This window comes from Pseudomyrmex gracilis, unplaced genomic scaffold, assembly GCF_002006095.1.
Source record: "Pseudomyrmex gracilis isolate BER0280 unplaced genomic scaffold, ASM200609v1 scaffold_56, whole genome shotgun sequence".
In the NCBI taxonomy this organism is placed as follows: Eukaryota; Metazoa; Arthropoda; class Insecta; order Hymenoptera; family Formicidae; genus Pseudomyrmex; species Pseudomyrmex gracilis.
The window spans coordinates 98,556-123,107 of NW_018020640.1; the positions used below are offsets into that span (position 1 = coordinate 98,556).

At 29.3% G+C, this 24,552-nt stretch overlaps 1 protein-coding gene across 1 annotated transcript; it reads right to left on the bottom strand.

Moving 5' to 3' along the window:
* Nucleotides 1-42: 42 nt before the first annotated feature.
* LOC109853914 (ATP-binding cassette sub-family G member 1) lies at nt 43-24,448 on the bottom strand. Its single transcript, XM_020426485.1, has 10 exons — nt 24,259-24,448; nt 18,153-18,625; nt 12,802-12,919; nt 9,202-9,397; nt 8,517-8,664; nt 6,990-7,229; nt 6,642-6,758; nt 6,082-6,345; nt 4,213-4,469; nt 43-3,834 (listed from the first exon to the last, which is right to left on the bottom strand). Exons 2-10 carry the CDS (start codon nt 18,373-18,375, stop codon nt 3,490-3,492), a joined length of 1,908 nt encoding a protein of 635 aa, XP_020282074.1. The 5' UTR covers nt 18,376-18,625; nt 24,259-24,448; the 3' UTR covers nt 43-3,489.
* Nucleotides 24,449-24,552: the final 104 nt, after the last annotated feature.

Below are 24,552 nucleotides of genomic sequence, written 5' to 3' on the forward strand. Positions count from 1 at the left end.
TAAAAAGTGTGTTATGAATATATTAGAAATGTGTATTTGTCAAAATCAATTATTTATAGAGTTCCATCAAGAGGATATAATAATTATTTACAACAGTATCTTAAGATATTTTGAACTAATTAAATTTTCCACGACCAACTTTGAGTTTTATTGAAAACTTTTTTAACATTATTTGTAAAATATACGATCAACGCAACGTTTACTAAATTTTGACAGATAGAAAGTGACTTTTAATTTTTTTATCAGTAGAAAATATATCACTGAAAAAAAAAAAAATAAATAAATATCACCAAAAAAAAAAATAAATAACTTAGTATATACTATATATAAATATAGTGTCTGAAACTTCTTGACATAGTCGAAGTATGAACGTTGGATCAATCTGAACAGAAAAGTCATTTAAAACTTTACAAAAAAATTTGCAATAGATAGTAAAATTATTAAATTCTTTCGCTGCGGCGACGTCTAGAGAGCGCGCGTGACAAACGGCAGTCGTAACCGATGTTATAAACGGCAAAATTGTTTGCTGAACGCGTATTTTGTAAAAAATTATATGATGATGTGTTTGCTTAATGCCTGAAGACGCTTTTAGCGCCAACTGAGCGATATCCAGTTAAACGTCTGAAAGAGCGAGTAACTCATTGTCAGATAGACAAGACTTTTAACGAGAGAGACGTAGTAACACAACGAGCGACGTGTGACACGGCTTCTCGTTATTAGCTGATATTAAATTTATTGATTTGTCTGAAACTTAATATATGTTTTATACACGCCTACAGAGTCCGGACTATCGCTTTCCACGTGCTCATATTGGTTTGTATCAAGTAAATAACTTAATAAATATATTGCGAAGTTTGCAAAATGATAACATGACTTTTCTGTTCCAAATGATTCTATCTACTTTCGGCTGTCGAAAAGTATCCACATATACCCTGTATATACAAAAAACTTATGAAGGACAATTTTATATCATTTTATATCATTCACAATTTATTTTATTGAATTTAATTTTCAAGATATATAGATATACATATATATTCGCAATAATGTAAAATAAGATTCATTGTAACATAGATCGCATTATATCGACATGCAATTTCGTAATATCATACACAAACATAGGATTCCATAATACGATAAGTACACAATTATAAATTATTTTATTGTCACATAAATGATCACATCAATTTAAACAAATTGTATAGATTTTGTTGAGTCTTTCATTTTTCATTAAGTTTAATCTAGTCGCTACTTTTATTTTGTTTTATAATATACTTAAAGCTACATAAAAAGAAGACAACACTTTTAGTAAGAAATGCAGTATTAATAAAATGTAGAAATTGCTGTGATGGCAATATATCAGTTTTGCGTGCGGTATCTGTGTTTGTGATACGTGACAAAAATAACAACAAATAACTAAAAATTATCTTCAGAGAGCTTTCTTTATTCTGCAACTTGTATGTAACAGACAATTTCGTTAATGTATTGTAACGTGATTACTTTGTGATACATTTTAAAAGAACAAATCCTTCAGTCTATAACTTTGTAATCTATGCGTTATAATGTCGTTATTAACGTATTTTTGGGTATAAAAAATGTGTCATAAGATAGTCGCGCAATATGTTAAGGATATTAACGCAAGCGTAAAAAATTTTAAGAATAAACTCGCAGAGAAAAATGCTAATTATACAAATAACGAAAAAGACTGCGATTATTGTTATCACTGTTATTACTACAATATAGATGATTATCATTCTAGAAGATTTAATACCTTCAAGATCGATTTAGATTAAACATGTAAATTTGCTCGCAACATGAGACGTTGTTCTCGGCAAGTTTTATGACGTTTCGGTAGAACATAAATTTGTGTCTCCGATCTTAAAGGTGTTATTAAGCGTGTACTCTGGAAAAAATTATATATATATATATATACATACGTGTATGTATATATATATTTTTTTTTATATATCCTCTTGTAATTTTAATCTTGATTAAGTTCAATATAAATTATATATGTATATTTGCAGAATTCATAAGTTATATGGCAGCAGATTTATCATTTTATTCCAGTAATTGCTTCAATGCTGTTACTGAAGATAAATCTTATTGTAAAATTCTAAGAAAATATATATCGTATAAAAAGTAAACATTTTGAAATAAATTACAAATATGTTATTTCAAGCGACAATACTGTTATTTAGGCCACGCGTAATTATGGCATAAAACGTTTGTGTGATAGAGTGACACGGTATTGTCATTAATCAGAAAATAATCATTTTGATAGAAACACGATTAAGAGAGGAGAAACATTTTGGAGAAAAATCTGAACAAAAAAAAAGAAAATATAAATATTAAATCGTTAATCAAGAAACGATAACTTTTTATCGCAAATTGATCATGTAAAGATAGAAAAAAATTCACAGCGCAATTTTATTTACATACTGATAGTAAAAACCACATTACATTTATGTGTTTTTCATATAAAACATAACTATTTGTATATTGTTTAGCGGTTAACTGTCCATATTTCTCTTTGTTTTTTTTTATTTCATCTATACAATTTGATTTGCTTTTTTCAAGACTTTTAAGATTATTTTTTTCATAAAGATGTACAATGTGCGTAGAAACACAGATTTGTGCATATGTTTATTTAACAAAACCTTCATACGTGTACAGTTTTCATGAAATATTACATATTCAAAAGTAATAAAGAACTTAAATAATTTAAACTATCACTATATATAAGAGGGATATTATGTTTAACATGGATCTCTATTAAAATTTTAAATACACATACACATTCATCACACATATGTATCACGATATAAACTAAAGTTATATAAATTATAATACCTGCTCTCTCTTTCACACATACATAAACGTGTTATTCACCTTATCATGTCATTTAAATATATATTTATAAACACTCAGTGTTTTTATGCAATTTTTGTCGCTCGAATATTTTCGAATCCATGAATATGCTATATCTCTCTCGCTTCTGTGTATATGTAAACATTCAATAGTAATTAGAAAGTTGCTGGCGTGGGGGGGGGAAGGGGGTGAGGGTGTGACAAATAATTATGATTGATAGAAAAAAACCCCAACTAATATGCTAAGTATAAAATAATATCTCTCTTGCATCTAATATTTAAATACGCGATTTGGTAACACACATTTAGTCTTTTTTCCAACACATTTTTCCAATAGAAAACATTTTCTATAATGCTAAAGTTTGCACATAAATTGTACACACTATAACACGAGACGTTAAAGCAATGATAAAAGGCATATAAGAAATAATAGTTTGTTTTGTTTTTCCTGTGTCTCTTTACTTTATTTCAGCAGAAATCTCTCGATACGTAGATATGGAATGCCTTTCTTTTTTTGTTTTTATTTATTTATTTCTCTTATGAGAGCAACCGAAATTCGCGATGTCATAGAAATTTGTGCAAAACTACAATACTGTGTCTTGACAGAATAACATTTTCTTTATCTTCGATTAAGTTTACACCAAAGTGCGCTCGCGGTCAAAAGATGCATCAATACTCCAATGCCGAGGATCAGTATCAAATTGTTAATCACGGTAATGTCATCCGTATTAATGTCCATCTCTTTGAGAAACTGAGACGGTTTTTTGTAATGACAATAGAATTCATCGCAATTCAATTCCATTCTGTCGAATCCATACATGGTGTACAAGAGGCTGTGGAAACTTGCGCGGAAATACGATATGTGGAACATCCAGCGAAAGTAGTACGGGGTGTCGATGTAACGAGCGCAGAAGCCAAAGACAGACAACAGCACCGCGATTATAGGACCAACAAATACTGCGATCTGATATTTGAATTCATATTATACACAAAATATAAATATTGCCATAGAGAAAAGTATATAAATACAAAGTAATATAAGAAAAAGCGTCTTTATAATAATGTATAAGTACGTATCATGCATATACAAATATATATATATATATATATATATATATATATATATATATTTATTTATTTATTTTTTACAATCAAATAGAGACTTTTATAGACTTGCAAGTTCAATCTCTGTAAATGTCTGAATTTATGATCTAAATCAGATAGAATTCTAAAATTCATACGTATGATCCGATTATGTGAGTGCAATTCATATTTGACTCGAATACAACAAGAGACTTGCTCAAAAGAGAAAGCGCTCAAATATACAAAATTATAAACTTACTTTAACTGGTGTCGTAGCACCAATGAAGAAACCCCATGCTTGCGCTGTTAGACTGGCAGCTATGCAAATTACCATGAAGTACATTATACGATTTGTTTCCATAGGCTGACCGGTCAACCAGTAACTCACTGATATATACACTATCGCGCATGCCGCTTGAAATGGTATTTCCACGAGCAACATGCTAATATAATATGGAGCTAGTCGGTACCAGCGGTTGAAGTGCTCTCTCATGAGAATTTGTATTTCTAATGGAACTGAAACACAGAAGAATATATTAAAACGTATAAAAACATGTTCAGGTAAATGCGTATGTGAAACATAAAAATTTCGTTGATACACGATGATACCCGAAATAAGATTGATAGAACAAACTCAATAAATATTTGTTCATCTTTTTGTAATATTTATTGAGTCATTGTTTCTCATAAGAGATAATTATTATATTTAAATATTTAGCCATTTCTTCAAGTTTTATTATTTACATTAGAAAATCTTTGTGCACGTGTTTGTCGACGGTCACTTTTTTTTTTGTTTCTGTAAAAAACGAAATGCATTGGAGCAATAGCCGCGTCGCTTAGGTGAACGCTCTATGAAATTTAATCATGTAGAGAGATATAAAAGATATTCACAATTCCTTGACCCACATTTCGCGTAATGACTAACCAACACACGCGAAGCGTTCCTGATTATTATACGCTCTATGAAGCAACGGTAAAGATAATTACTGTTATGACGACAAATCAACATTATCTTGACATATAAGCGAAAGATTAGAAATATAACTTTCAAAACAGGTGTATTGTGACAGACATGTTTAATAATTAAATTGACAAATATTCTCCTCTGTATAAATATGCATATAATATAATATGTAACTCTGTGTGTGTGTGTGTGTGTGTGTATCTTTCTGTACGTAGATACAGACACACATACATATAAGCATATAACCGAGTTTTGACAGATAATAAGTCAGAAATAAAAACTAAAGAAAAAGATTTTGCAATGACACAAATCTTACGACAAAACAAGTAAACTTTGTTCTCTAGTTTTTATTATTTTTTAAATTAGCATAATTGATTTTGCAAAAGTAAAGTCCGCAACGATGCTTTTTTCGTGTTGAAGTGCATACATGACAATTTGACGCTTATTTGATTTTCAAATCACGATTGATTAATTCTGACGCTCGCATGCGATCTAACAAAAAACCAATAACATGTTTTTTTTGTTTTTTTTTGTTTTTAAGATTTAATTAATTAGTAGTTATAACGTGACAGATGTAATCTAATCTTATGAGTTTTTTTCTTTATTTAAATATTATTTCCACATTATTGTAATTATTAAATTACAGACTACGTGTGAATACTTGTATACGAGCCATCGTAAATGTGCAATTATTCACATGAAAACGTATTATGTAAACGGATAATTACATCTGGTATTATTTTTGTCACTAACGTTTAAATCAAGATTATGTTTAACATCTAAACTCAGATGAAAAGATCTGATAAAGATCTGAAAATCAGATTAAATAAAAATATCACTTCTGGTAATAGTCATATGAAATACTAGTCATGTGAAATGATTACAGTACAATGAGAAAATAATATACCATTTGTCATCACAGTGATTAAGCAAAGAATGATCGGTGACCAATTTATATTTAATAATTTTTTTTCTTTAAAATTCTTCCCATGTATGATTAAATAAATAAATCATTATCGATATTTTGACATTAAAAATATTTATTTTGATTAAAAAATGCAAAGGCCATGTTTTTGCATTTAATTCTTCGGAGGGGATTATATATATATATATATAAATTTATTAAGCTATTTAATATTGATTTAAGACTAGTTAAATACTTACAAGCGAGTGTGACTGCCATTTTTCCGGTATAAACAAGAAGGAGCAACGATCCATATAAGTATACATAATTTGCTAAAACACCATTAGCTCGATAACCACTTCCCATGTATAAATATCCAAAAATCACACCGATTAAAAGATGGCAAAGTAATCGTGCCATCAATAACGTATAATCTCTTTTTAAATATAACAATTGTCTTTTGTATAAAAGATAACATTGTGTCAGGAGACTAGCGGGTGGTGGTGGTTCTTGTACATTCTTTTCTAAAACAAAAAGCGTAAAATCTATATTGTTTATAATATCACCATTTAAGTAACAATTTGATTTTGAGCTCTCTCTCTTTCTCTCTCTTTTCTCTAAGAGGTAAAATAATTATACAATTAGTTATAAACAAATGTAAACGTTAATCTTATTATTGAAAACTTATATATAAGTGATAAAACGTTATCAATATAAAGAGAATTTTCTGAATATTTTATTTATTTGCAATCAAATTACAACGCAAACTGTTTTGGAGCAAAAACAGAAAGTGAGAAGAGTTTCTAGAGAATAATCTTACTTTCATTTTTAGGCTCTGTTGTAAGAGCGACAGACTTCTGATTACTTTGCAACGTTTCTGCTGCCGCTACTAACTTATCAAGTGAAATACCATATTCACCAATTGCTACTTCGAGGACTGAAATAAATTAACAAAAATGATTACTTATAAAATTGTGTAATTTATCATTCTTTATATGTTCGATAATAATTTTTGTATATTTATATATTCTAAATGCAATATTTCAGATTTAAAACGTATCTAACAAAAGTGACCTTGATTTATTTTGATTTTTGCATTGTGTTTTCCTTCACATATTTACAAACACAATTATAATGTATTAGTTCAAACTTAATAATTCAAACTTACGAAAGTCTGCTGGATTATGATAAGATGGACAATTCGCGCCGACGGAAGCCAAGTGTGGCAATAAAGAACTAACCGGACCTCTGTATATGCAATAACCATTAGCCACTACGTAGAGACTATTGAACATTTCAAGGATTAAGGCGCTCGGCTGATGAATCGTACAAATTACTGTGCGCTTTTCTAGTTCCGTCAGTCGCTTCATAAGAGCAACGCATTGGCTACACGAGGCAGCATCTAGACCTGAAAGATCAGATAATATAAATAATTTTGTTACAAAGTAAACAATTAACGTGCACAAGTGTTTCTTTTATTTATACCAGGAAAAACGCGTTATAAGAGAATATCTTGATACAATGGGAGGTTTATTTTGTTATTGCTTTGATAACATACACACCGAATACGATACCGCGTTTTTATCTCATGATGCAATGCGTCAGTAATGGGCTTAAATTTGTACGGATGCAACGCGTTGTTATTAAGCAAGCGCCGCAATGTATATAAGTAACTGAGACTGGAAATGGAATGAGGTAATCGGAAATGGACATCGCAAATTGCGAGACAGCTTATTGCGAGATCTTACGGCATCAACTATCGTGAAACGGTAGTCATTATAACGTCACGCAAATGTTTATACAGTGTAATCAGAGACACAAATGAGCACAACCTGTTTATTGTAGAGCATTAATTATTATCAACTACTTTATATATTTTTCTACTGTATATTATATTTTTTACCTACATGATTTTTATATATTTGTCTCTCAGAAAATAATAGTAGATAATGGTAATAAATAAAAAATTTTAGTCGATCACGATTTTTGATATTTATTGCTCATTATATTGTTTATAATCAAACACGATTTTGAAAGTATCCTTATTATTTGTTTGGTTTTATATTTTCTCTTCCGTAATCTCAGCTATATTTCGCTCATTTTTTATGTTTTTTTATTTTTCTTAACATTATGACACTTAACAACAATAACACTTAATAAAATACGATTCCGCGCATAGAGAGAACAAGAAAAAGAGAGGATAATATTATAATATATACTAGATCATTGTAATCAATCACTATTTACGTCCGGTGGATTTTCCTATCCGTTTTTTATCGCAATAATAATGTGCAGCAATAAAACAATTTCGTTATTACAGATTGATCACGGGTCAGAACGTAACACTATTAACGTCTTTCCATTTATTTAATGATATTATTTGAAGTTGTTTTTTTTTTTTTTTATAGACGTCTATTTTATTTGTTTTCACGTTTTACATATTTTTTAGACTTTTTCACGTCTTACGTATGTTGTTTCTATGAAATATATTATAAATAATTTATGTATTTTTATTGGCGCATTAGCCACGCAAAACAAATGTTCTAGAAAAACTACCATTAAGTGTTAAACGTCACGTGGAATTATGGACGATCCTAGATATTTAATAAACATTAGATGTTTTGTCTTTATACTCTCTTAGAAAATTAAATCATATAATTGTAATCAAAGATTGGTACTTAGTTTAGTTACTTACCAGTTGTTGGTTCGTCAAGAAATAATACTGAAGGATTGCTTAAAAGTTCCAAAGCAATATCGAGTCGTTTCTTTTGTCCGCCCGATAATTTTCCGCACAGTGTATCATAGCTATGGCTCAGTCCGAGCATTTCTAATAACTCCAGAACCTGCGCGTACATAGAAAATCAGAAATTAATTAAACATATCACGCAATTCTTTTCGCATAATTTAATCAATTTTCTTGAAACTGTGTTTTTCTCTTCCTCTTCATATATGTAAAATACATACGTACATATCTGAATAAGAGAACTAGAACACGCGCATGTCATCGATGAATCACCACAACATATATAACCACATCATCCCAAACTGCAGTTGCGATAAAAATAGCCGAAAATCAATCATTTTGTGTCACGGAAAAACAGGCAACAATATTTTCGAGATAAATTCGAGATATTCGACTGGGGGAAACGCTAGCAATGTTTTTTTCAATTCGCACACGTCGTTGCGGTTGTTTTAACAAATATATCAGACACATCACGCGCGTGCCAAATTCGAGATATTCGAGTTCAATATTAAAACACACTTTTCACTGGGAACCAATATAGTATACATATATGTATATATAGATGTTGTTTTAACAAGACACATAATTCTAATTACTTCGTAGACTAAAATAGATGGTACAGTCTATGATCACAAACCTGAGCGTGCTTATAAGTAGAATCGATCGTGCAACCGATCTTCAAATGAGCAGCTACAGTCATAGCTTCTCCGACGGTGATATGTCCTCTGAGAATAGAGTCTTGTTGTATATAACATGATGTTTTCTTCCATCGTTCGCTGTACGGACCTCGGAGCTTACCGTTAACCAAAACTTCTCCGCTTGAGCCTTTTACTCTGCACATAAAAATATATTCATTATGTTTAACTGAAACGTATTATACATTACTTGTCGAGTAAACTAGAAAAGAGAAGAATAGGCCAATATGATCAAGTTGGGTATTAAAAATATTCGATTTTCCTTTTTTTCTTTTGTTTATTCTTTTTCCTTTTTTTTTTTTTTATCCTTATCGAGACTTTTTTCGGTAAATAAAACATATGATAAATTTTGTTCCTACAAGTTGCTAACAAGCGGTAATATAGTTTCATAGTCAAGATGTTAAAATAAAAAAACTTCATCGCAATAAGAATAAATCATCGAGACGAATTTCACAACGTTCAACTCGTGACATCATGTGTAATAAAAAAATACTCAGAGTTTTGTAACTCGTCAGCGACTTGTAAGAGCGGAATTTAGTTGTATGATTTATTTACTAAGAAAAAACAGTAATATCTCCAGTGAAACAGAAAGATATTTTGAAGAAGAAGAATAAAATAAAGAGGAAATTATAAGAGGAAATAATATTAAAAATTATATTAGAGTGATAGTTTGAATGCTTGAATTGATGCGATTAAATTAACGAAATTAATGTGTACTTAATGTGTAGTTCCTGTGTGTACACACATGTACGAAAAGTAATATATTAAAAATTTTTTCATAAGTACGATTATTTTAAAAATTCATCAAGTGTGAGAATTAAAAAAATATCTAAGTATATGTACGTAAGATGAAAAAAAATTTAGAACATTGATGGTAAATTCTCCACATCACACGATTAAAAAAAATAAATAAATATTGTATGTAATGTGTAACTAATTAAATGTAAATATTTAAAAAATAAATTTTTTACATTTTCGTTATTATTCTCGTGATGTTATTTAAATGGTATAACGTAGCTGTTTTTTTAGAGTAAAATAACACATTAATGTAAATATAAAAGATAAAAGTCCCACTACAAAAACACGACATTTTTCATATAATTAACTAGTTATTGATAAAAATATCTAAACACGTGTTGTATAATGTAATTGCTTGAATGTAATTGCTCGAATGTAATTGTTCGATTAAGATCATTTACATAATAGTAGATTATCGTCAAGATTTCACTTTATAAATAAGAGTTAACTTTGTAAAGTCAATCTTTTCTGTTGAATACATGAGAAAATGATTTTAAAATATATATTTCATTTTATTTTATTTCTCGGTTAATCATATTTATTTCATCGCAAATCAAACGTAGAAAGTTTATTTAAACACGTATTTTGTAATTTTTATTATCAAATGCCATATCTTACACACTTTGCTCATGTTAATACAAACAAAAAAATTATTATATTTTATTGTACTGTATAAAAAAAAGTAATACATATGATCTCTTGTCTGTGTTAATGTAGTTGAAATACACTTGCTTGATTGTATTATAGAAATTCATTTCAGTATGGGTATATTAATCTCTCTCTCTCTCTCATTTCTATTTGTAATATATTTATATAAATACGGATAATCATAAAATCAGTTTTTTTTACTCTTATCCAAAGTGATGTTTCTCTGTGAGAAATACGCGGTATGAAAGGTAATATAAAAATTGTGCGTTGTTCACGTGCGCATTTCGCAATGTCAAGGATATCAGAGGAAATAAAAAAAAATGACTAATCGTGACCAAGTCGAGCACGTACGACCTACGTGAACATGCTTATTAAGCATCTAATTGCTTAGTATTCTACCTCAACAATAAGAGCTATCTCATCGTGCGATTTTTTTTCTATTAAGTATTTATACTTGATCGCGATATAGTACGTGTGTGAAAGAAGATTAAGTTCTGAAAAGATTCTACGGTTGCTCATTCACTTTGGAATCACTCTTATATAGTCCTCAAATCACAAAAATTCTTTTGCAGGATTTGATATTGGGTAATGCGGTAAATCGAAAAATAAAATTTTGATTATTATTCGATTCAAATAAATCAGATATGGAAAGTTTGTTTTTCAAATTAATAAAAAAAAAAAAAAAAAAACTTCGAACTGAAATAGAAAGAAAACCAGGAAAAAGCTCATGTAAGATAAAATGTGCACGAACTATACTCGTGTGTAATTGTAAATGTATGTAATCGCATCATCATTTTATAAGAATGTCAGATATCTTCCGTTACAAAGTATGAATAATGATAAATTTATTATTATTATTCGTTCAAACACGGAGCGCTAGCGATCCCGTTAGAACACACACATTTAATTTAAACATTTCTAATAGAAACATTTCTACAGCGGATCCGTTTAGACACGATTTCACGATTTTTTTTTCATTAGAAACGCGTTTGATTAATTCTGTCTAAACGGATGATATAAATTTATGTTTAAGATAGGTCAGGTTTTTTAAAAGAAATCAAGTAGATAAAAGACTTGATATCTTTTTTTTCTTATCTTTGTACAAGTTTTTTTCACTAAGTTGCTTATCTTTTATCATGTATATATATGAATCTTATCTTTTATCTTTTTTTTTTCTTATTACTCTTTGCTGGAGATTAGTTTTTCCTTGTTACATACGTTTGCACTTACAATGTCAAGATTAATAATAATTATTATTATTAAAAAAACATAAATAAACATAAATAAAACTTGAGTAATAAGAAAGCATTATCAAAAAAACACTTTAAATGATGAAGTAGCAGCTTACGCGAGGCTGCTCTTAAGTTCTCTCTCTAACCAACAACAAACCTTCAAACTATTACAAATATATATAAAAAACAATAGAAGCTATGTTGAATACGATAAATAGAGATTTTAATACAAGTTCGGTACAAATAATTAAATTAAATAATTAGAAAAAGAATAAATCAAAAGAAATTGAATAAAAAAAGCATGTAACGCTAGTATAAATGTGCGTATAAAAACAAATAAGATTAAATGTTAACACTTGAAGATGGTTTTCGAGTTTGAACTGCGTTGTCATTTTTATATCGACGTTTCGTGAACATTTAGCCAAAATCAGTATCAGATTATCCTCAGTATCAGGAAACCATGATGAAGCGAATTGAAATATTCACGAAACGTCGGTATAAAAACAACACTAACGCGAAACCTGAAAAACATCTTCGAATATTGATGTAACACACCGCGAAAGCATAAAAAATAAATCTCTTTTATTGTCTGGAAAGAAATAAGGCCACAGAGTCAACGCAGATGTAATTAATACTTTTTTTAATATGTAAATTTACGCAAAAATTTGTTTTTTTTTTTCAAATTATCTTTAATTTATTTTAATTAAAGTCTTATTTGTTTCGTCAAAACTTTAAGAGTTTATCTAATTGCGTTTGTTAAATGTACAGGGTTCTAAGGATATGCCAAAGTTGTGTTATTTAGTGTAATTTCGATAACTCGTGTGTGTTTAAAAGCGAATTCGCATTATTTAATTTTGCACTTACGTAAAACCGGCAAGAACGTTCAACAACGTCGATTTTCCCGCTCCAGATGGGCCCATTATACCTACTAATTCGCCGGCTTTAAATTCGCCGCTAACGCCGTGCAGAATCTCTTTTTCCTCTGCAAACAAAAAAACACGCAACATGTACGATTACGTCATTGTTTCGTAGATCATCTCACACGATGATTCAGTGTCAACTGACTTAAAACACTCATTCTATTGTTTTTTTTTTTATACCTATATAAATGTTTGATCCAATAGAAGTATTCAGTAAGAGTAGTAAAAATTATATATCTACGTTACAAACACTCAAACCTTGAACCTTATGCTAAACGTTACAATGGATTAAGATATTCTGATGTCCTTCATTACACACACACACACACACACACACACACACACACACGCACACTGAAGATTCTCATAATCGTAAAACTAGTTAAAGAATATTCAATCAAACTTTGTTTGGATTGCAAATATAAAAGTTTTTCTCTGTATATTGAGAACATCGGATGACACATGTGCATAAGGAAGCACGAACAACAGTAGAAGCTAGATAAAAGCTAGATAACATTTCTAGAACGATGCAATTTCTTTCAACCTTGCATGTAATCAGACCAAACAAACCTTGAACTGGTTCAGGTTAAACTGATAAGAGTTGGAACTCGTTAAGAGCTAATCGCGTTTAAAGTTACGAGACGGTTTATAAAACCAGAAACACACAATGATGACTATGTGTGTGTATGTAAGCGTTCTATGCGATTGCAAGTTGCGTTTTCGTTACGTTATGTAATTCTCGATTGAGATACTAGATGTTTAGATATGTTTTTTCTCAATCGCGCATTTTATGTATAATACAGTTACGATGTGTGACCCGTGTACACAATTAATGTTCTTCATCTGAATAAATGAAGTATCGAAAAACTATCGTTACCGTCGAAGTGACACACACACACTGACATAAGATAAAATAACATAGTGAAGCAAAACAAAATGTTTATAACACCATTTATCAGATATAAATGTAACAAACAAATTTTGACAAAGCACAATGTTGAGGAAAAAATACTTTAGAACTGTTTCCTTAGTTAGACAGGCAAATAATTCTTTGCATATTTATTCCTTTTTTTTTTTTCTTATAAACGAGAAATATCACTCTCTTTCTTAGAGACAGAAATAAAATTAAGTTCATATTCTTTTTTTACTCTGGCTGTTTAATATAGGGTGGCGTAATAATCATGATAGAATCGGGAAAATGTTTTTTTTTTTTATAAAGAAATAAATTGATATTGTTGTAGAATTAAGAGAAAGTGTTTTTTGTTTATGAAGAAATAAATTGGATATTGTTATATAGAATAAGATTTTCATATAATGTTAATTTTTTAATTTTTATTTTTGATAAAAATTTTCATTACCTTTACATTATGACTAATACCCTGTACATGTATAACGAGATTTTCTTATCGCATATGATAGACAAGAGCGCGCATATTATATTTCCACCAGAATCTTTTACTCTTATATCAAAGTGGTTGCTTGATATCATGAATTATGTGTTTGTAAATCATGTAAGTATTACAGTACGTACCAACTTGTGTATAAAAGTCTGTATATTTCCACAGAATTCTTTGTTATAATCATTCACAGTTAAATGCTCATAATGCCTTGCTTGACTTTTATCAACAAACTTTATACTTTTCAATATGTGGAACAGCATTTACTATATGTTTTATTTACATCTATTAATAATTATTCACAAAATAATTAACTAATGACAATGTGTTTTAAAATAAATATAATATTCAAATAGGTTTTAGTTTTGTTTTTCTTGACTTCTCTGTCTCTCTCTCTCTCTCTCGCTCTCTTTTTTTCTGCGTATCTCTGCGCAAAATGCTAGAATAAATTTTTATGGAGTTAAAAAAGTGTGTTTAATTGGAGACATACATTGCTCTACGTCATTCTCTAGTGACGCACAACTTCCTTTCTTCAAAGTATGAATAATGCAGCAAATTTTTATTGCGAATGTGATATAAACTTGTTATAATGAGAAGCGCGAACACAGGAAAAAAAACGTTGAATATTATTTTGATCGAGTTGTAATATTCGCGTTGTTTTTTTTTAGTCTAAACTTTTACACAAAAAATCAATGTTATTCCATTATTATTAAAATACGTTTATAATAATTCATAATATAAATATTCCAATTTATTTACAATTATGAGTCTTATACATATTATATTTATAATATAAAAAAAAGATCCTCTTTTCTCTCAAAAAATTGCGATTTTTATATATTTATCTATTGTTTTTTATATATTTTCTCGAACATTATATTTAATTTAATTCAACAAATTATAAATGACATTATCAGTAGCAGAACAATATAACGGATTGTCAAACAAGTGATATATCGCTGATGCATTTTACTAAACATCTGTAATTAGTTATACAATTTTTAATAAAACCGTAATATTTACATATATGTATAACGAAAATTGACAAAAAAATTTAAATCATTTTTCAATCTCTTGATAAACAAATATTATGGGAAATTGTGTAAATATCAGGTAATGAAAATCGCAAGATGCACTCAAATGCGATAATTTGCACGTCAGCAAGGAAAAATCTCTTAATTAAACAATTCTACAAACAAGGATTATTAGCTCTAATCATCTGCAACTAGAATTTTAACAAGCAACAATCACTAGATTTAGTCACGAACATTGTGTATTTTACTATAAATAATTTGAAATTTATGCCAAATATATTTCTCTCTTTAATTATTTTAACTTTTTAGAGCAGTTTGCAAATTGTTTTAATTATTTAATTAAGTAAGTATGACAAATAGTGCTTCACAAACTTCTCTGATATTTCAATGAGATGCTCATTATCACAAAACCTGTTTAAAAAGAACTATCCGATCTCAATACATCTCGCGATTTCCTATAAAAATTTATAAATATTATAAATTTTTAAATATTTTTATTTAAATATTTTTTGCGAAACAGTTTTGTGTGCATTCGTTTGAATATTCCTGCAAAACTCTCAGAGGATCTCTAGAATCTAATATTTTATTAAAACGATGTTACATACGGCTGAATACTTTTGCATATTTTCGAAACGCAATACTTTCTCCGTTTAAAACTTTCATCGCGTGTCAAACAGTTTCACATTACAAATACTTTCTCTTTCACATGTTGTATAAAATTTTTCTCAATACATAGATTTTTTTTTATTAAAACGATTTCTTTTGAGCTTTTAAATATTTTGAAAAAGCAACACGTTGCTATAATATATGTGCCAAGTAACACAGGCTGCATTTCGATACCTTACTGTCATCAATACTGAAAAAGTGACGTTATAAAGCAGTGCTGACAGTGCATTCAACAATTGCTTCTAGTGCTCTTTCTGTCTGAATAAGATATTTGCAGTACGCTTTTATTACTGCAAAAACCGTCGGATAACAAACATTGACTATAACAATAGTTCTCTGATAGCTGCATTTTTAATGCAAACAATAAAGTATCATATTTTATCCGCATCAAATGATCTTTGGATATAAAATTTTTATAAAGTTTATTTAATAGTTTTCAAGACAAATTGTTCAACATCACGAGCGCGCTGCAAAAATTATGTAATAGAGAGAATTAGTTGTTTCTACGAATGATAAATTCAAAACTATTTTCGACGAGTGAACAATATAAATTTTATTGTGTTATACACACGCAGAGAACATTTAATATACAAAATAGAGAACATTTTTTTAAGAATTATAGCTAGGTAATCAAGAGCCAAATGGATAGAAAACTTTAATATGTGAATCAAGACGTATCAGAGAGAAATACACTGTGAAATATCTAACTTCGCGAGCTGCAGTAATAACAAAAAAGCTGAGAGAAATGACGATAAAATTGTTTCCAGAGCGATTCAACCTGTAAACGTTATTACCGTAACATGTTTTGGAACTCGCAGCGCTGCTCACGAATTCACTCGCAGTAAATATCGAAATTTATATTGTCTCAATCAAGTCTAATGATATACTAGTATAAATAGTAAACAAATGCTATTATAAATATTAGTCCAAACAAATTGGATTTTGAACCGAACATTTTAATCGTTTGACTTTACAGGATTTTGATTCGAATAAAATATTTATTTTAAAACTGCTTTTATAATTATTATATAAAAATACACATTTGGTCTTTATATTTAACATCTTCGAGTGAGCTTTTCAATTATCTCAGGTTATTCCAAAATTGGGGCTGTGTTCCGATATTCACTGCCAATATTAAAAATCTTCACGTCTCAAGTGCTATAGATTTCTAGTACTGGCGGCTTAATATCGCAGTCTACCTTGTCGAGAAAAACAACATAATCTGGTTTTCGTTAGTGGAAATCACCTTGACTGAGACTGAGAATCTGGAATCTTCCATTTGCCTGGCTTCTTTTGCCATTCAGCTATTGAAAGATCCTAAAGTATATATATATTTTATATTTCAATATAAAGCCTGCGTCACATGATCTTTGTTTGCGCTACGAATTGCAACAAACACTAGAAAATTAGACTAATTATCGTAATCACGATCCTGCTAAAAAAACAAAAAAAAACTATCTGTATGCTAAAAAAAACTATCCGTAGGTTATTGTCAAATAAAATATTGTTCGTTTGAAACAAATTATTTGAAACAATCGTAATGTTTCCGTCAAATAACATGAAAATTTTTATTCGATAAAATTATTGTTTTTGATAAAATATTATGTTTTTTTTTGTTAAATTAAAAATACAATAAATACGAGTCAATTGAATTATTAAAGTTAAAGAAATCGTTTATTCTATAAAAACGCATAAAATATGTTGTCATGCATATATTCACACACATACACATATACACACAACATAAAAGTGCAAAAAAATTTATTAGTATCTGGTTGAGTGTCCGATATCGACTAAAGTTAAAAAAATTAATATAATAGTAAGTTGAAAAAAGAGAAAGATAACCTAAAGGTTAGATGATAATGTAACAAACTATTTAAAAAAATAAGAAGTTTAAGAAACTTTGTAATAATTGAAATAATATTCTAGATTTTCATCGATTTTTTTCTCAAGAAAATAATAAATCTAGAAGTTTTATAAAATTCTTACTTTTTTTTTTTTGTTTGCTAAGCTCTCTCTAACAATAAGTAGAGAAATTATTTATTTCTTGAGAAAACTTTCTATTTGCTCGAAAAGAAATATTGTTATGGTTAAAAGATAAAGTATGAATTAAAACTGTAAGTAATTATTTTTTTTTTCTCAAATTTCCCTCTTCAAACATTATTAATATTATTATATTTCTCTCGATATATACTTACTGATTGAGAAGTTGCGTAAATTCCATTCTTTTATACAATAACGTATGTTGGAAAAAGATATATTAAGCTCGGGTCTCTTCAAGAAGGAGTACTTCTCCTGTTGCAGGAAGTAATTGTTGTTGCCCGTAATCGCTGAATCTCGTACATCATCTTGACTCATACGCTCAAACTGACAACAGCTCAGAGACGATCGTGACGGCGAACAATGCGACGTAGTGGTCATCACAAATAGTATTGCGATGGAGATTCGGAATGCAGTTAGCCACCAAGTGACGTAGGCCAAGCATACGTAAAAATTCACAACGTCACAATGTCGTTTAATATCATTCGGGCTCAGTCAGGGGTCAAACGTTTAACAAACGCATTCACCCTAGTAACTTTTCTTTTATTCGCCCGTTGGCTAATGTGTGTAAGAAGTTTACTTTGCTCGTGTTTGTGTCTCACGATGATATCAATATAGTTTATTAATCCACCTGAAAGAAGAGATATGTAAATATAAGCGCCTATCAAGATATGACATTTTAATTATAACGTATTTATATTATACAGAGTAGAACTTTAGCTATCTAAATGATCCACTGATTTTTTAAACTTGTAAATCTCATCTGACAGCAAATTAGAAAGATTTAAGATTTCATTATAATTTAATTACTAATAATCAGAAAAAATGAGTCATAACTCTTAATTTTAACAGACTTGACTAATTAATACATTGATGACCGGCAATTTTATACATTTTTGTCATTTGTGCAGGCGTTTTAGAATTATATATATATTACTTAATTACTTTAAAAAATATCTCTAAATCTCATATACAATATTATTTATAAAATAATTCCTACACTTTGAGCTTTAATAATTGTATAAGCTGATGCATGTGCAAACACGAGTTACCTCGTTACCGATCAATATATTAATCAATGTATTAATTGGCTTTTGAATATTAGAAATTTAAAAAACTTAATTTCTTGATTAAAACTCGGCATACCAGTATCAAAATATAATATGTTTTCAGCTTATTTAAGCTGTTTCTTCTTTTTTTTATGTCTCGCACAGTAAAATTAATTGAACGAGATAAGATAACTACGAACAAAACAAGATAGAAATGAGATGCATTGTTTTTAAATTCTAGGTTTCTACCGTTTACATTATCCGTCATTAGTGTCAAAAAAACAAATTAATAATACACCTATTAAATGAATAAGAAATCAAGCAGAAACTCACTGGAAAAAAAGCAACACGTGTAACATTATAAATCGACTAGCAGTTCAGTCGAGAATCATGTCTCTTGATTTTAACAAAATGTATTTTTTGTTGTATATTAAATTAATTAAATTTATATATATATTGATTGTAATTTTTTCTGTTTTGAAATCTCTTGACAGATTTACTTTGATTATCATGTGATTGTAAATTGAAAACCAAAGTCAAACCGTGCTACATGTATTGTATGTTTTAGCGTATTAACATTCACGTGAAATTCCATATAACCTCTTTGTATTTTTATTGACTAGACTATCGTAAAACTTATGTGTATTAGTTCATTATTTTTTTTTCATTTTCTCATAATTTATAAAAAAATTTATAGACCTAGAATTTGCATAATATACATCGTACACGCATATAACTTATGTTATGTTAATATTAAAAAAAACTTTACGATGATAATTGAACATAAGATGTCAAAACAAATTAGTTTAATGTATGTAACATAAGGACAATTAGAGCTTAATAATGTATAATTAGAATATAATTAAGAAGTTGTATGCAAAGTCGAATAATAACGATAAAAACCTAATCATCGCAAAAAAAAACCGGAATTGGTTTAATCGGATTGCTGTTCAAACTGAAACTGCACTGTAAACGCGCGCGGGAAAAAATCTACGCAAGTAAATTACGCCAAAAAACAAAAAAAAAACAAATAGAAACTTAACTACACAATCTACTACACTACAATCAAACAGATTTCAAGGTTTTATTTATTACTTTGCATTCTGAAATAAATTCCGAACAGAACTAAGTTATTAAAGTGTGTAACACATAACATAAATACACACACACACATCTCACCAGCTACAAAAATAAGATCTTGTCCGCAACACCGCTTTCTCCGCTCTCTAAAGCTGGTGCAAAAAACTTCCTACGTATATAACTGTAATAACTGCATGGCAAAAGCTCTATGTGTTTATAACAATTGTCGTAAAAAACTAAGTATCGTGAATATTATATATTTTTAAGAATAAACAAGATTATCGACATCATTATATATGTGTAAGAACATTCCTGATCTTATAAAATATTGCAATTCTATGTAAAACACGTGTCGAAACAAAACAAATAGTACAATAATGTATTATTGTTAACGTTTTTTGTAGTATTACACTGAGAAAGACCTAAACCGAAGGTCGAAAGCTTTGTACCGTACAGTTTATCGCAATAAACTAAATTTTGAACACACACATCGACATCCGTGTCTGCTCCACACAGCCAAACATATATCTGTTTAACAAATAGTACAAGTTTTTGCTTCAATAAACGATAACTATATAACAGGAAAGTGCAAAGATCGCTTGTTAGTTTGTTAATACTGCGCTAAAAAATAAGTAAACCAGATAAAAAAAAACCAAAGCTTCGATTTATTTCTTTTTTGAATAGCGTAATATAATAATACATTGGTCTCAGTAAAAAGATATACGCAATTGTAAAAATACAAAAAACGCAACACACACATAAATCTTGAAATTGTGTGCTTATATAAGAATGTTTAAGAAAGCAACCAAGGTTATTGTGAATTCTGTTTGTTGCAAATGTAACTTGTGAAAAAAACATTTTACATAACGGATATTCACACATACGCGCGCACATACACAACTATACACGCAGCATTTATACACACACGTGTTTAAATGCGACATTTATGCAGCAAATGAACTGTTAGAAACAAAGGTCGGGAAGAACAAAATCGCGATCGCGTAAAAACACAGTCACAAATACGTTTATCGATTGTGGTCAAAATTAGAGTTTAAAAACTATCATATGCGAAAACGATTTCTCATATTCTCGAGATTACTACCATTTCTAACGATAACATGTCACCGATATCTCGTTCACCATTGAACTATGATATTCATGTGTCAATCTAAATTGAACTTTGAAAGAGATCCGAGATATATTTTGAATTTTTTAAAGACAAGACAGCTCGTAGCCACGTTGTAATACCGTTAAGAATTTGATTTATTATATATTTACTCACAATTATGAGATTCTTTTTAGTATCAAATTTTGTCATCGTCAAATAAAAAACGGACGTTCTTGATATTTCCGGAAAAAAGCCAATAAACGCGGCTTTTTAAAAGTGTTTTTGGTTTACAAAACCAAAAAGAGAGAAACCGATAAATTTGCACACACACACACACAATAATATTATTTATTAAATTAACGACGGAATGTCCAAATATATTTTTTCTTTATAATGTATCGACGTAGCAATCTACAGTAAAACCCCAGTAATGTCGAGCATCACAATTTTGACTTTCTATTTATGACGGGCAAATAGTTCGATTTATAGTTTTTTCCGTATTTTATTAAATGATAACTCGACTCTTGAGTGACTGCGCAATTCGTAGAAGAGCGCTTATCTTCGCTCCAAGAGTCTCATAAAGAAAGAAATATTATATTTTTCGTCTCTTAGGGCTACCAGTCGGGTTGTTAACTGGAAGAGAAAAAAAATAATTTCCAATTCAAAACAGAATCGTTTCGTGCGTTCAAAATTACTGAAAATTAATTCCATTGTAAACGAATGATTCAAGTTGCGCATAGGATAACGTTTTTTTATCGCACTCACAAGTTTGAACTTTCAAACATAATTATGCTCCTTTACCACACACACACACACACACATATACAATCAACAATATAAAAAATTCGCATAATCGGCAGATAATTGGATTTTATAAGTTGCATTTTACGTTTTTTTTTTAATAATAATTTTAATTGATCAGAAGCTGGCTTATTTTTCTTACTTACTGTTTGTGAATCAGTTTTTTATTTATGACGTTAGGAAACTAAGATATTGAAGCAAATTAAATTATTATTAGTTACATATCACTTTTATACGTGTATTAACACAAATATTTACACATTGTCTATGTTAGTATTTTATTATTATTATTGCTGTTATTATTAAGTATAAAAGAGAGCGACGATATAACATATATATATCTCGCTCGAGATAATCATCATGATTTAATTAAGATTGAAACCTAATTGAAAATAGTTCATTTAAATATTTTTGCCCACGTTTATTAATGATTTTGCGCTCCTAGTTGTAGATTATTATTTATTTTATCAATTTCCAATTATAAGGACTAGCACACTAACAATTACAATAATCGTTTAATTGAGTTTATGTGTGTAGTATTTAGGAATTTATATGTAGTGTACATTATCAGAATGTTACTCATTAACGCACACAAAAAAAGACAACGTATATAGGTTTATAAATGGTAAATTTTACGAGACGTTCTCTTATCGTCTCAAGTGATAACTGCGACAGCTATATATGTATATATATTAAAAGCGCGTGCGACACATCTGCTTCATGGTATCACATTGACATTGCTAAACTATATATTGCCACAATCGAGAGTTGAAGTAAATATATTTAAACGATTTTGCGCACACAAAAATAAAACGTTCTTTTTATCGCAAAAAAATACTTGAAGTTATTCATTTGTTTGGTTCATAAATATTTCTTATTTTTCCTATTTATATATTTTTAAACAAAAAGAAGCAAAAGAAGAAAGATTTGTAAATGGATATGCAAATAAACACGCACGCGCGAATCGTTTTACTTTTACAAGTCGATCATTATGCGGACGCACGTATGTGTCTTTTTCATGTTAGTTAAAAAATTTGTTACTTCGCCAAGTAAAGAAACTACTTTCGACCTTATTAAAATTCGATCGGGAAACAAATGAAACAACACAAAGAAGGAAGGAAACTCTTTTTTTTACAAACTAGTTCTACTAAAGTGGTTTAATGTTACGGAACGATTCACGGTATTAAAAATTTTAATTATATGCAACACACATATATACAGGGTGTCCGACAACAGTGTAAAATCTCTCGTAGAAGGCAGGTAGAAGGAATAAAACTAAGTCGAAAAGTCCTGAACCAGTTTTTTTCTTTCTATATAATAAAAGAATAATTAGTGAATAAATCAAGTCAATCGGCGCCGACCTTTAGCCGCCGGGCGCACGTCAGCGAGTCGCGCGGAGCGCTAACGCAAACCAGGCGCATGGTCACCGTGTATATATATGTATCGCATATAACGATCTTATTCCTAAAAACAACAAACTACGAATACCGCCTATAGAGTGCAACGCCCCCCTTGATTCAGTTCTCTTAAGTTATTATCTTCACTTCTCGTTTCATGGTCACAGTTTGACCTTGTCGGTATAATTAAAGAGCATAAGTCTAAGTAAATAATCACATTTGGTACACACACGACTCGTACAAAGATGTTGCATCTGAATGTGAATAGGTTGTTATTTATATTTTTAACACGACTATTATACATATATTCTCTTTTTATATGTAAAAAAAAAAAATATATTCATCCTACGTTTTTATTAACACATAAAAATTTGTTTTTTTTAACAAACAACGAAATGTGAAGGCTGCAATGTTCTATAAATAATTACTGCAATTATATTCACTGGAAATCCATTTCCGGCGTACAAACCAGATGCAAAAACATCTGTCAAAAGTTGTGATGTCGCAAAGTGCGATGTAATAAAGAATTTATTATTTGCTGAATAAAAGTGAGAACATACACACACACACACACACACACACACAGAGTATATATGATATAAATATATACATATATTTATATATCTATTTATTTAATAATTATATATATTAATTTATTAATTTATATATATTTAATAAATCTTTAATGTTTTAAAATGTTTTTTAATTGAATAAACGCACACAAGAGATTGACGTATTAACTACTATTTTTACTGTTTCTATAACAACGATGTATATATTGGTACTATATAATAAACAGAAAACAGACATTTCGTGTAGATGTACTTACTAGCAACCGACGTGTACTTGGACGAATAATGAAACGTTAAAGTCTAACCCAAATTGCGTGACCGCCGGCTCTCTACGAGAAAATATACACACAACTACTACCGACTATCACAGTCGAAAGTTTTTCGAACACTGTCAGGAAAGCGAAGCGCTTCGGAGCACGGAGCGGAGCGGACTACGTAACTGTATACATGACACTATTATCATATAAGTAAGAGTGTTAGTGAGAACTGTCGTGCACAACGGCTGCGTTTTCGAGATACTGACTGTCAGTAATCAAAATCTATACTTTCGC